The sequence below is a fragment of the Amphiprion ocellaris genome, chromosome 22, assembly GCF_022539595.1.
Source record: "Amphiprion ocellaris isolate individual 3 ecotype Okinawa chromosome 22, ASM2253959v1, whole genome shotgun sequence".
Classification (NCBI taxonomy): domain Eukaryota; kingdom Metazoa; phylum Chordata; class Actinopteri; family Pomacentridae; genus Amphiprion; species Amphiprion ocellaris.
The window spans coordinates 10,868,093-10,883,000 of record NC_072787.1 but is presented as its reverse complement, the minus strand read 5'-3'; the positions used below and the strand labels follow the sequence as shown (position 1 = coordinate 10,883,000).

General features: G+C 41.4%; 1 protein-coding gene across 8 annotated transcripts in view; it reads right to left on the bottom strand.

The window, feature by feature from the left end:
• The window catches only part of phldb2b (pleckstrin homology-like domain, family B, member 2b), a 42,238-nt gene that overhangs the window by 2,719 nt on the left and 24,611 nt on the right, over positions 1–14,908 (bottom strand). For 4 of the 8 annotated variants that reach the window (XM_035943717.2, XM_055007192.1, XM_035943722.2 and 1 more), the window contains 15 exons: positions 13,161–13,538; positions 11,931–12,092; positions 11,556–11,693; positions 8,679–8,807; positions 6,823–6,978; positions 6,516–6,626; positions 6,316–6,390; positions 6,143–6,208; positions 5,618–5,758; positions 5,266–5,466; positions 4,698–4,841; positions 4,499–4,598; positions 3,052–3,202; positions 495–585; positions 172–318 (listed from right to left, as the gene is read on the bottom strand). In XM_035943717.2, the coding sequence (XP_035799610.2) occupies positions 172–318; positions 495–585; positions 3,052–3,202; positions 4,499–4,598; positions 4,698–4,841; positions 5,266–5,466; positions 5,618–5,758; positions 6,143–6,208; positions 6,316–6,390; positions 6,516–6,626; positions 6,823–6,978; positions 8,679–8,807; positions 11,556–11,693; positions 11,931–12,092; positions 13,161–13,538 (2,190 nt within the window). The remainder of the gene's footprint in view (positions 1–171; positions 319–494; positions 586–3,051; positions 3,203–4,498; positions 4,599–4,697; positions 4,842–5,265; positions 5,467–5,617; positions 5,759–6,142; positions 6,209–6,315; positions 6,391–6,515; positions 6,627–6,822; positions 6,979–8,678; positions 8,808–11,555; positions 11,694–11,930; positions 12,093–13,160; positions 13,539–14,908) is intronic. The other 4 variants (XM_035943719.2, XM_055007193.1, XM_055007194.1 and 1 more) reach the window with 4 other exon arrangements.

Genomic DNA, 14,908 nt, shown 5'->3' with positions numbered 1-14,908 from the left:
AAAGGTTAATTCACTATAAGTTCAAAATTATCTTTTAGGAAAGCTTATTATGCTTCTCCAAAAACCTTTACAGATGTGAGCCAACAGGTGGTTAAGAAACATACTATATCAAAGAATAATCACAGTTTTGTGAGTGGACAGTTAGTCTTGTGTGTAGTTTTTCTTTCTTACCTGCGCCCTCTGTTTTTCTCGCAGTTTCACCTCTCGGTCGATGAGTTTCTGCCGTCTGCTCGTCTCCTCCTGCAGCCTTTTCTCCAGTTCCTCCCTTCTTTTCCTCTCCTCGTCCAGAGCCTGCTTTCGCATTTCCATTTCTCGCTCCTGAAGAAGAATTTTTAACACACCCACACACACAGGTAAGTCAGAGTGGTACCTCTTGTGGTAAATTTATTAGAGGCAAATTGAGCGACATCATTTTGCAAGAAAAAGATCCCCAGCCAACTGATATTGGCTGTCCCTGCCATCAACAAGCTGCAGTGAAATTATCTCACAGTGACCTTGTGTTCGAGGAGGCGGTTCTTCTCGACCTGTGCCTCTCTCAGCAGGCGCTCCATCTCCTCCAGTTTGGCCACATTTGACGTACTGGCACTGCAGCACACAAACACACACCACGAAACAACTTTTTTTCTTTGCCGCTTGGCATGCAGTCACGTAAAAACAAACACTGAAATTGACTTTTATGTTGCTAAACATGAAATACAGTGTAAATGTCATCCATGTCAATCCAGTCACTCCCAAAATAATCAGTTAAACCTGCTACACTTCCAGCAAGCATGACAGCATGAATCAGTTCAGTTTTTTCCATGTGTTTTCTCAAGGGTTTCATTTTCTGACTTTGCACTAAATTACTAAGCCTCACTTTCAGGATTAGAATAATCCAGTTTGTGTGAAAACTGCTGCATAATATTGCACATAGACACATAAAAGCGCAGTTCCGTTCAGCATTCCAGCCCAAAGGCTACACTCTCCCGAGAATAGCTCTGATTAGTCACTGTTTATGCATGTATGTGCATTGAATCAAAGAGGAAATCCATTAGGACAAGAAGGCAGGATGTCAAGGCAATCTAAGGACCAAGCTCTTTATATTCTCTCTGTCTGACACTCTGCTGTGTCACCATCTATCTTCAGTTTTGCAAAAGCAGGCCTGAAGCAGGCCTGGTCTGGCTTAGAGACTCTCATGACACGCAATTTTGTCTGACATCACAGGGACTTGTGTATATGTTTGTCTGTGTAAAGCTTTGTTGTGTTAAACAATAGGTCTGTCTCACTCTTTCTAACTTTCTGTCTCTTTTATATACAAATACCCACACTCACACAGTGTGTTTCCATTACTTCTGGGGACATCACAATCACTTATAATGATTTCATGAAGATGTACACGAACCAAAACACAATCACTAACTCTAAGTGTAATATTAAACCAAGCCTCAACCCTGAAATGTAACGATTTGCATCACAGGGACGTGCTTTTTGTCCTCAAAAGGAAGGTGAGATCTGTAGATTTATGTCCCCATAATATAAGTAATACACACACACACACACACACACACACACACACACACACACCACACACACACACACACACACACACACACACACACACAGACAGACACACACACTGCTCTCTTATCTGCAGCCAAAAGGAAATGGATACCTAGCGCTGATGCTTAATGATGTCACAGCCTTGTTAAGATGAATGGTACACATCAGACTCAAGCACAAACAAATCAGGAAGAAAGACGGGGGAGAAAAGTAGGGCACCCCAAGAAACAGAAAACAGAAAAAAAGGATTGGGAGGGAAGGTATGACAAGATGCAGGAAAAAATGCAGCAAGTAGAGAATATAAAATGCTTTTTCCTGCTCTGGTATCTTTTCATAGTTGGTTTTATTAGCTTGTAGTTTGATATGAAGACACAGCTTTTACTCAATATTCTTCCAAAGTTAACTGAATGATTTTAAAACACTTCTGTGGAAGTTTGCTCAGATGCCATCGAAATGAAATAGTTTTTTCCTGATCTTTCCCATCCACATTTTCTTACCTTAATCGATGAGAGGGAATTGTACTCATGGTCATTGTAGAACAGTCCAGTTCAAATTTATTCCATCGAGTACCTGGATTACTTCAGAAGAGCTTTATTTATCTCAATCTGACACTTATATCTCCAAAAATCGGACACATCACTGGTAAGATGGCAAAAAATTCCAGTTTTTTCATCAAACTATTTTTTTGTTCAACACTGATCCAAGTTCCATAAAGAGCCGTCCAATCCATCCTAAACTGGTACAACCCAATCCAGATGGAGCCATACTGCGGCTCACACACGCAGCCGTTCCAGGAAAATTTACTATGCAGAGAGGTCAATCTGCAAATGGTTTCAAATCTGCTGCAACCAGACCATACCATTCAGAGAAACAAGAGGAGGGGAGACAAAAGATAGATGCAACCACTGTAGAAAAGAAAAGAGGGAAGCAAGCACACATGGTTTGAGTCCAGACGGGGGGCTGAACCCCCGACTGTACCTCCACACTCACACTGGTTCGCTCAGTTCATCGAAACCTGAGGGGACTGACTGTGAACATACAAACACACATGCATACACCTTCCGTTTTGTGTAACCTGAGCCCTGCGAACACCAATCAAGAGTACCCCTTAACTCATACAACACACACACTTCTACACATCCTATTCTCCATGGAGAGACCATGAAAGGCGGGAAACCTCTCCACACACTTTTTACATTAACTCACTTTCTACTCTTTCTTTGTTCTCAAAGTAAAATGTTTCACATTATAAACACAGACATTTTTGAGTTTCCTATTTTCTGCCTCTGCTCACATTTCACCCTTTCTGCCATTTAGTCTGTCACTTTTCTTCTAACCTTTTTCTTAAAATATTCTCAATTCTAAATCAAGAGAGCAGCTGTGAGGTATTGTTTAACAGCACATACGTGGCATTAAAACACACGACACTGACAGGTTTCATGTTGCTTCTGTCATTAACCACAGTCATGCAAATGTGTACAAGCAAAAACAACACATGCCAGCGACACCTACCTGGAGACGTTGTCGGGTGAGCAAGCAGAGATGCTGGTTTCAATGGAGTCACTGCTATCTACACTCATCGTGTCGAAGGCCTGGTTGTCACGGTACCCGAAGGCATCGAGGTAGATGTTGGTCTGCGAGGCTGCCCGGGAGCTTGGCTGACCTGGATACACAAACAAACGCATGGAAAGACAAGACAAGCTTTAGAAGCAGCTTACGTTACTTGTTCTTCTCATGTATGCATCCATGAGTTGTACCTGTCTGTGTCCCTTCTTCTGGGACAGATTGCCCAGATGGCTTCAGTTTTTCATCACAATGCCCCGCCACTGTGACACGTGCTCTTACAAGTCCAAAGAAAAATAAATCTACGCTGTAATGGTACAACTAGTTTAGATGAAATTGTGCCCAAATAGTAGGACACAAAAGCATACAAACAAAGTAATAAAAAAAAACTATCTGAAAAACAAGTTAAGGAATTAAAGAAGCCCAAAGATGTCTGGAAAGAAAGTGAGATACCCTCAGAAGTAGACACAGGAATGATGATAAAATAACAGTCCGGATACTTTGAAGAGAGAGGGACTAACTGAGCTTTTGGGTACAGGAAGAAACACACAAGAAACTGATAGCATCTGCCCCATGCAGCAGACCCACCCATCTGATGAGCCAGATCAAGGGACCAAAGGGACTCAGGGACCCAGTACACGTGCCAGTTCCCAGACAAGAAAACAGCAGCACTATTAGAACATGATGCACATGGAACTCCAAAAATACTTTTAAATCCCTGTTTGTTATTTCAATATCTGTCTTGAGAAAGGCAGTGAAATCTATCTAGGAAAAATCCAAACTGGTTGATGCTTGTGGCTACTGTGCAAATGAGTAAGCATATGTGAGAAAACTGCAGAAGAAGAAGAAAAGGTAAGGTGTCCTCAAGGTGACAGACCAGCCTTTGTCTTTCTGCAGTTAAATATCAGTTATGTCAGTAGATGTCCAAACAGAGGAAAACAATTGTATACTCCGCGGTGAGTAAACAGCAAGTATTCTTAATGATGGGAAGTGGCTACTTAAAGAGGAAGTGGACAACAGAGACATAAAAAATATCAACTACTCCGTCTATCTTCAAATGCTCATGAAATATTGACTGTTCATACACACCCGTACACAATTCTCTACCACTTGGAAGAGCAGCCCTCTTCCACTGACATTCCTCCACTATCTCCACCAACAGATAAACAAATGAGAAACTGTGTAATTTATGGGAACGCAATGAGGTGCACACCCAAAACAAAACCTCTAGCAGGGATATGTCTCCATATAAGGTGCATTTTTAAATTGCAATGCGAAAATGAGTGTTACACAAGACAGAAAAATAAGAATTTACAAGTGAGGTTCTGTGCATTCCCTTGTATTCATGTGCTCACTTTCTCAGCAAGTTAGTTCGCGGTTGTGTGTGTCTGTGTACCTTTATGCAGACGTCGAGATTCAGTTTCCTTGCTGGATAAGGAGAGAATTCTTGGAAGTATGCTGCCACAACTTGCACTCTGCACCAGAGGCTGGTGGGACTATAAAGGACCAAGAATAGGCAGAGTGTTACTTCAGAAGCAATACATACAAATGGATGTGTCATTTTAACATACATGTCGGTCTATGTGCGCATGTACCTTGCTGGGGAAGCTGCGTCCAAGTGTTGCACATGTGAACTGAGGGTTCATGGTGGGTGCAGTTTTCTTCCTGGGTAATGTATCACTTAAATGTGACCCACCGTCTTTCTCAGATCGCCTCCTCTCCTCCAGCAAACGGAAATGCTAAATAAACACACACAGAAGGAATGGATGCACACAATTATCAATTACTCATCATTTAATTCTACCTCAATCAAAAATTAAGATGATTAATTTCACTCTTTTGATCATATGACAAAACAAGAGAATGACCTAAAAGCTGCTGCATGTAAGATTTTTTTAAAATCATTTTTTACTTTGGTGCCATCTTGTGGTACATTAAAAAAGACACAATGGCAGCAATGCATGTTGCAATTCTTAATGCTCTATGAATTAATTAGCCTTTTCATATAGATTGATCAACCGTATGGATAAATATTCATTTCTTCACATGGCTGATCAACATTTAAAATTGTGCACCATAATTACCAATTATTTTTATAATCAATATCAGTCAAAGCAATAAGTAATGTGCTGTCATACAAATACATATCCACACACACATTACCTGCCTGTGTCGTTGGTGATTCTTTTTGATAGGAAGGGGAGGTGGGGGAGAGTCAGGGAGGGGTGAGGGGTCTCGATATGTCACCATGTTCTCTGGCCAATGCACAGAGGGTGTTTTGGGGAGGGAACGGGGATTTAGATGGGAGGAAGAAGAAGAGGAGGAAGAGGAGTGACAGTCGGCAGGTGAGGAAGAATGACAGAGCTTTGAAAAAAGAAAGAAACATTGTCAGGAAACTGAAAGAGTGGAAAAGAAGGAGTTAAAGAGGAGGAAAAAATACAAGCACAGACTTTCCATCATCTGCTTGTGTGTAATAAACTACACATGAAAACCCTTTACACCTCTACACACACACCTCATCCTCCGCTGGTTTGGGGGAGTTGTCGTCAGGGGAGGGGTTTACCTCGGACTCAGGGGAGGCTTTGGCAGGGGCAGGTTTTGGGTCCTGCCCAAGCTGTGAGTAAAGCTCATTGATTTCACTGACTGTGACATAGCCCTGGAAGGTATCGTGGAGAAATGGGGGAGAGAGAAGGGGTGAGGCAAAGCATGAGGGGAATCAGCCATATTAAGATGTCAAACTTAAGAATTAGTTGTTAGAATGATGCAAAATTTCACTTACATGGTGTACTATTAAAATACCCAAGACAACTTACACACTGATAAAGTTACAGCAGTATTAAGAAACAGATTGTGGGTGTAAGCTAGGCATACAATTAATGAAATAAGTCTCAAATTCTTAGCGGTTACAACAACAAACCAACATGGGCAAGCAGCAGAAGAAGAGAAATTAGGTGCGGTGAGGAAGAATGAGATGGATTTGAACAGTTTGCAGTGAGAGGACAACAGATAGGGATGTATTAGTTCTACAAGACGAAAGTACCTCAGCGTTCTTGTGAAAAATAGAGGAAAGGAGGGATTGACACACATCAGCCAAAGAGGCTGTACCCTAGCAAGCAGAGAAGGAAATCCCAACGATTAAAAACTTGAGGATTCTGCCCACTTTTGGAGTTGAAAGAGGAGAACTGCTCTCATTTTCCTGTCAATCAACCTTACCTCTCTCAGAGTGAAACTCCGGCCACCAGTGAGCTCAGCGTATCTTCTTTCCAGCGAGGCAAGGCTTTCTTTCTCCTTACAGACAGAAGAAGACCAAATGCAAATGAAAACAATGTTAAAAACAAAACTGAAGTCTTGGTTGGTTTTTCTTCTTCTTGTTCATACATAGTGGTAACATGCAAACATGAATATCCTCGTACTCTTTGCAGCATTGATTCGAGGTTGCTCCTTTCCTTCAAGAAACTCTCCTTTTCTCGCTGAGCTTGCTGGGTAATCTGTGTTGCTTGTTTCTTCAGAGTTAACAGTCGCTCCTGAAATAAGAGGAAAACAAGCGTATTAAGTACTTCATGTTGACTTAAAGAGTTTTACTGAAGCTTAAAAGTGAGCAGTTAGGAGTATTACTGATTTGAAGCTGTTCTCAATCTTAGATAAAATAGCAACATTGTGGTAATGCACTGTATACAGGTTTTTGCCCACATTTGACTCTCACAAAAATAGAGTGGTTACCTTGCGAGTGACAGTGCTGCGCTGGTAGTCTGCGATCTCCCGGAGAAGCTGCTGTGTATGTGTCTCCTTCTCCTCGTCCTGCCTACTCTCTTTCTCAAGCTGCTGAAACTCCAGGTCCTCAAATCGTTTTGTCTCTGCCTCAAGTACCTCGCAGTCCTGATACACACAGTGACAAAACATAATGCACAGGTAAAAACTGGCAATGCAAAGAAATGCACTCATACAGGACAGATGTAACCACACATGCTTTTACAGTGCATACATATGAGAGAGAGAACACCAAGAGTGCATGCAAGCATACATAAACAACCACACATCGGAACCTCCACCTATGTATCTTAACCTAAAATGGCCAACGGAAAGTCTGACTGATGAGAATTTGCTCTCAAGGTGATATATGTATTAATGCCATTTATATTTATTGTGCAAACTCTCTGAGATGAAACTGCTTTGAGACAATCAGAAAAAAGCAAGCAGTTACATATCAAAAAGCACTTCTCATCCCACAACACGCCGACACAGACAAAGATATCTGGTATGTCATTAACACAGTCATGCAAAAACCAATGCAAAACCAAAGTTTAGGTAAACATGCAACAGCATTCCCCTGAAATATGGATGATTTCAAAGCACTGTCTCCTCAAGAAGTCTCTTTAAATCACACTGCTGAAGTCTTAGACACTATGCCCAAATTTCAGCATAATACTATGAGTACCAAGCAGGTCTTAAAGCCCAACCCTTAAGACACTTTGAAACAAAGAGATTTGGAAACAATAAAACCTAAGAAAGTTAGATGGCAAGAAGAGGGGACCATAAATCCGAACAAAAAACAAAGATGGATGTAGGGTATTTGAGGAGAAGGTTTTCTCACAAAATGTGAGCATGTTCACATGCAAGTTCAAGTCAAGAATTGTGTGCTCTGTTTTATATACGTATGGTGTAAACACTGTCCACATATACTATATATTTTGAGCGTGGATAGCATATGTGCACTAGGGCTGTAATGTTCAGGTCAGCTGGTCGATTAGTTGGTCAATGTGCTCTAATCAGATCTCATTGGTTGGACAAATCGTTAGTGTTACGTCCGTAAGGAGAAAAATCCTACATCAGTAGTATTCCTGGATGAATCCTATATTTTAGGTGGCAGGAGGAATAGGCTACCTGACAAAACTGCCACAGTTACACAACTTTGAACTCACCCAACTTAATGGTGACTGCTAGGTCTAACTTCGTTAACATTTACATTTACTTTGAGCCGGATCCAAACTATTTGTCATGAAAGAAGTTGTCAGTGAGGCTATATTTTGTTAAAATGGAGGGCCAAAAAGTTGAGGGTAAACTTTGCAACCAGCAGTTTGCATGTTACGGCTTAACGATCAACACTGTGTAGCATCTAACTTTTCTGCATTACATTCCTGAAATTTTTTTGTGCCAGTATTAGCAATTGATATAATTTTGTTAGCGGAAATCATTTCAATATGGGCAAGTGCATGCTGGTCTGCTTTGTGGGAGTATATATTATAAAGATGTATACAAAGATATATATAAAGATATTTTTGGTTGACTATAGTTTTAATGTGCACATACAGTACATCTGGTTTTCTTCACTCAGTGTATATACAGTTGTTGCATTTCCTCCTCATGCTGAATACTGTCTATTACAGTATTTTTGTTGTGTTATAGTTACATGGATCCAAAGGTTTTAACTATAGATTTTAGTGTCAGTGTGTGTGCGTGCAGCATGTGTGTGTGTGTGTGAGTGTGTGTGTGTGTGTGTGCGTGTGTGTGTGTGTGTGTGTGTGTGTGTGTGTGTGTGTGTGTGTGTGTGTGTGTGTGTGTGTGTGTGTGTTACTGACCCTGGCTAGCTGCTCCTGCAGGGGCTCCTTGGTAGCTTCAGGGCAGCTGTCCAGCTGGGAGCGCTGCTCACACACAATCTGAGCCAACCTCTCTACTCTGCACCTTTCTGCCTGCAGCAACTCACACGCCTAGCACACACACATACACGTGTGCATACACACAGACGTACACACATTCCCACACAAGGACATGTACACCATGTACACATTTGTTTATGTATACATGTGAATACAGAGACATGCACGCACACACACAGGACAAAGAGAGGATGGCAGAGTTAGTGGGGACTGGGGAGCCACAGTTAGTTACTACGGCGACCGGGTCAGTAAGGCTAGCCTAGAGGGAGGGGAAGGAGAAGCAGAAATGGAGGCATGGAGGTGCAAATAGTGTCATGAGTTTTGTCTCCTGTCTGTTTCTTGTTTGTCTGAATGGAAATGATTGAGGGAATGGGTGAGAAGAGAGTGGCGGGATACATGGAATGACTCAGCAGAGGGTTACGATTGCATTAATGGTGCTTTCTATAAATACCACAACATACACAGGCATCCATAAGCTGTACAAGCACTCAGTTTCACCTAGTCTTCAAGTCGCCATTTTGAAAACTCAGTGCAACACTTAACTGTTTGACTGTTCTGTCTCTCTTTCCCTGTCTCCGTCAGTTTCATGATGACATTTTATCATCTACACTATCTACCGACTGTTTGTGCGTGGAAATTTCAGAGTCAGGCCAGGACTCAGGCCAACGCAGGAGAACGTTTCAGTGCCAAACCGAAGGGTATGCACAAACGCACCCACACACAACAAATTCCATCCATTTAACTACACACACTTTCCACCCTGTCACTGATACCATATTGCGGTAGAAACGCAGAAAGACACAGATATGCAGCTTGCATACACCCCTGGTTGTCATGGAGTAGTGTGTGGCAGATCGGATCACTTGGTGACCGCTATACCCTGGGCAGTATTAGCAGATATATATTTGGAGCAGAGACAGCATGAGAAGGATTAACACCTACCAGTTAGTCACATGACCCCTAGATGTATGAGAGTCTCTCAGTTGCTTATGTATTTTCAATACCATGGAAATGCATGTTGCTGGTAATATATATATATATATATGTGTGTGTGTGTGTGTTTATATGTATATTATGTATATGTGTGTATATATATATATATATATATATATATATATATATATATATATATATATATACACTATATTGCCAAAAGTATTCGCTCACCCATCCAAATAATCAGAATCAGGTGTTCCAATCACTTCCATGGCCACAGGTGTATAAAATCAAGCACCTAGGCATGCAGACTGCTTTTACAAACATTTGTGAAAGAATGGGTCGCTCTCAGGAGCTCAGTGAATTCCAGCGTGGAACTGTGATAGGATGCCACCTGTGCAATTCAGTCCAGTCGTGACATTTCCTCTCTCCTAAATATTCCACAGTCAACTGTCAGCTGTATTATAAGAAAGTGGAAGTGTGTGGGAACGACAGCATCTCAGCCACCAAGTGGTAGGCCACGTAAACTGACGGAGCGGGGTCAGTGGATGCTGAGGCACATAGTGCGAAGAGGTCGCCAACTTTCTGCAGAATCAATCGCTACAGACCTTCAAACTTCATGTGGCCTTCAGATTAGCTCAAGAACAGTGCTTCAGCAGAGAACTTCATGGAATGGGGTTCCATGGCCGAGCAGCTGCATCCAAGCCATACATCACCAAGTGCAATGCAAAGCGCCGGATGCAGTGGTGTAAAGCACGCCGCCACTGGACTCTAGAGCAGTGGAGATGCATTCTCTGGAGTGACAAATCGCGCTTCTCCATCTGGCAATCTGATGGACGAGTCTGGGTTTGGCGGTTGCCAGGAGAACGATACTTGTTGGAATGCATTGTGCCAAGTGTAATGTTTGGTGGAGGGGGGATTATGGTGTGGGGTTGTTTTTCAGGAGCTGGGCTTGGCCTCTTAGTTCCAGTGAAAGGAACTATGAATGCTTCAGCATACCAAGACATTTTGGACAATTCCATGCTCCCAACTTTGTGGGAACAGTTAGGAGCTGGCCCCTTCCTCTTCCAACATGACTGTGCACCAGTGCACAAAGCAAGGTCCATAAAGACATGGATGAAAGAGTCTGGTGTGGATGAACTTGACTGGCCTGCACAGAGTCCTGACCTCAACCTGATAGAACACCTTTGGGATGAATTAGAGCGGAGACTGAGAGCCAGGCCTTCTCGTCCAACATCAGTGTGTGACCTCACAAATGCGCTTCTGGAAGAATGGTCAAAATTTCCCATAAACACACGCCTAAACCTTGTGGACAGCCTTCCCAGAACAGTTGAAGCTGTTCTAGCTGCAAAGGGTGGACCGACGTCATATTGAACCCTATGGATTAGGAATGGGATGTCACTTACGTTCATATGCGAGTCAAGGCGAGCGAATACTTTTGGCAATATAGTGCATATATATATATATATATATATATATATATATGTATGTATGTATGTATGTATGTATGTATGTATGTATATATATATATATATATATATATATATATATATATATATATATATATATATATATATATATATATACACACATATATATATATATATAAAGAACATGAACATGTTTGGAGATGTTTTGCATTAATTTCAGTCTTTCGCCCCTTTGCATGACTACAAATATCACTTACCATCATGTCAGGAGATAAACTTTAATAATGTGCAGCTTCATGCGCCTGATTCTCCAGATGCACAGTCAGTATCTCGTCTCTTCCTTTAACCTCACTAGCTCTTGTTCCCAGTCAGCCATTATGAAAAATGCTCTTCACTCTCATTGTATTACACCCAAGCATGGCCTGCTACATACCTTGTCTTTTTCTTGCTGGGACTTGGTCTCCAGGTCAGCCATCTTGTTGTGAAGTGCCTCCAAAGCATCTTTTTCCTGCTGGAGGGCAGCTACCTCAGACTCCTGCTCAGCCTCAACCAGAGCTCGCTCCACCTCCACCTTTAAGAAATACACAACATAGTAGTAGTAATTGAGACTGGAGCTCATTTTAAATCTTTGGTTCATCGTTACTTTTATATAAAATTTAGCAATGCAACGAATTAATGGACACACAAACCTAAAAAGAGGTCACTAAATTCCAGGAATTTTTTATTACTCTTTAAAAAGAAGTCTTCTAGACTCATCGGGTTAACTGTTAAAATAGATACTGTCATTCATTCTGTCCTTTTTCCATACCTCTCGGGCAGATTCGTTCATTTGGTTATCCAGCTCTTTGATTTTTTGTTCCAGCTCCTCCATGTTGTTTAGCACCTGGATCCTCTCCTCTTCCACATGCCTCACTTCCTCCTCTGAAGGCATCATGTTCTGTCCACGGCGGCGAGCTGTATCATTTAGAGCCTGGTAACAACATCATCAATACAGTCCTAAATTTGCCCACTGTTAAAATGCAGTTACAATACCAACCAATGCAATATCGAAGAAGGATTTATTGTAATTAGCCAACTGACAGCATTTTTTGATTACTGTAGTTTACAAAAGACTTCCACTTTTGTTACTTGTTCATTGCTAACAATGTTTAAACAAAAATCAATATCTTGTATAATAGATGAATAATATTTGCCTGTGCAGTGCCAGAAAGCTTTCTTTTTTTCTGTTTTTTGTGATGAAGCAGTACTTCTTCAGGGCATTGAAAATTTCTGTTCTACAAACAAATGTGGGTCAACACAAGCACTCATACACCCACACATACAAACACCAGCTGTCAATTCTAAATGGTAACACTTGGTCTGCTCTAATCTAATAAATGGGCTGTAAATATCTTCCATGTGTGTATGTGAAGGATGTTTATGTCAATACTTTCCAAGTATTAAGAGCAGTGATCCTTGTCACTCTCAAGTTTAAAGAAAGCATATGGTGCATAAACACTTTCAGCATTAATCCTGATTAATATTTTAAGAAGCTGACCAAAGTCAAAGGTGCTACTTTAGCAGGTTTGTACCTTTGACGCAGGGGATGAACAGACATTTATCATTCCACCAACTCAAGAGAAGTTGGTGCTCAAGAATAATCCCCTTTGATCAGTCTATACAGTGACTCCAGTCTGTAGTTCCATTCAAATTACTACTGGCATTTCAATTAATTTTATTTCATAGGTAAAATCTCAGTCATGCCAGTGTTATTTCTTGCCCTGAGTCAGGGTCAATCAGTTTCAAGACGCTGGTCTAAAAGAGTTATTTACACGTCACTTCACAATAACCCTGGATGAATAGTAGCGGATTGTATACATCTATGTGAGTCTGAAAATAGTAAACCTATTTGCAGATGAATGAAGTCCCTAATGCTTGACAACCATTCAAAAATGTGATATTAATAGGGGTACTCCATACTAGCATCTGGGGTGCTTCTGTATTTGCATTGAAAAGAGATGCGCTTTTTCAATCCAAATAAGTGTCCTTCGTGTAATACCTCATTTATCCTCGATCCACGTGGAGACGGCGAGGGGGCAAAGCTTCGCAGACTGACAGCAGGTGATTCTGCCCTGTTGTCTCTTTGACCACTACTGCGCCTCCGTCGTACGTGGAGATCATCATCGTAGTAACCATTTTCTGATCCAGGTGAGGTCAAGTGTCCATTTCCCGTTGTTCCATTAACAGCTGAAGAGTCCGAAAAGACAGACGGTGTGTCGTCATCGTCATCGTTCAGTTGGAGCTTCTCAAGTTCTTGGTTGATCTTTTGGAGGTCGGCCACAGTAGAAGCAGGACTTGTAGCTGCGCCACCTCCATCCCTTTCAGTCCGGCCCAGCTCAGAACAAAGAGACAAGATGGTCTCTAGCCGCTGACGCTCCTGAGATGACAACAAACATATAGACACGAGTTGCAGCACATGCTCATACAGCTATGTCAAAAAAATCTACCTTAATATGTTATTAGCATTCTGATGTTGTTGCACAGGAAAGGTTTTTAAGAAGGTGGAACTATAACTCTAATTTCTGTTACTGCCTAAAAGGCAGTAACAGAGAGTGGGAGTGTTACACAAACACAGTGCAGCCCCCTGATTTCAAACCTTAGTTAAATTTAAGTTACATTTTTATCTGAGTTAGATGTTAAACATTCAAAATGAAAGAGTCTCAGGAGCTCAGCTGGAGTATTAATTCGTTCCATTCCATAAAATCAAGTTTCCGGAGCTCAGATTACCTGGGGAAGCATTGCAGATGTCAATCCCTCTCGTTAAAACGTTCTTGTTAAGTCCAAAATAAAGTAGGTTTACTTAGTACTCAGTACCATCCTTTCTTCTATGTTACTGAAACACTCTAGTTTAGTATATCATTTGCATATTTTGGAAAGAATAAGAGAATCTCTGGAGCAAGAGTTCTTTTTTCTGCACTTCTGCCTGCCCGAACACAGCTATATGTGGGGAGCTACGGAGGCTGCAGAGAGTCAAACTGTCCCCTTGTACGTTCAGCAGTAACTTTTCTGGAGGGGGACGTATACGAGCTACACAGCAAGCCTGTGTAAGTAATATTAGATACAGAGAGAGTAAAAAAGGAAACAGAGGTGTGTGTGTGTGTGTGTGTGTGTGTGTGTGTGTGTGTGTGTGTGTGTGTGTGTGTGTGTGTGTGTGTGTGAGTGCAGAGAGAGGAAGAGTGAGCTAATCAGAAGGTGGACAGCTGTCAACTATGATCGGAAGTGTGCATGAGAACAGGCCATGACACCAAACACAGGAATGCGTCTGTGTGTACCGCCAGTAAGGAAACAAGACATTTTCCAGGGAATTGTGCTCTAGGAAGGAATCTGAACCAGGTGAAATTTGGACTATGAAAGTCTTGAGACTGTCATCTGCCTGTTTAGAAAGGAAAGAGATATCCTCCTTATGAAAAGTATGAATCACTACACATACTTTATGGTGCCTCCTTTTTAAGTGTTGCAGATGCAAAATATAGAAAATAATTGTATTCAAATCAGGATACGTAACATGAATCATTAACAGAAATACAAATTGCTTAATAATGGCATAATCTATTTTTTTAGAAATGCGTGAAAGCATACAAACAGACATACACCCCATAGTTCTAATGTGTAATGTGAACCAGGAGCTGATTCAAAACAAGCCTGTGTCAGTTTGTCACCTTGTTCTATTCTAATAGACACAAGCCTCTGTGGAGCTCCTATAGTAATCACCTTTCAACTAGAGAGGGAGAGAAAGAGACACACTGA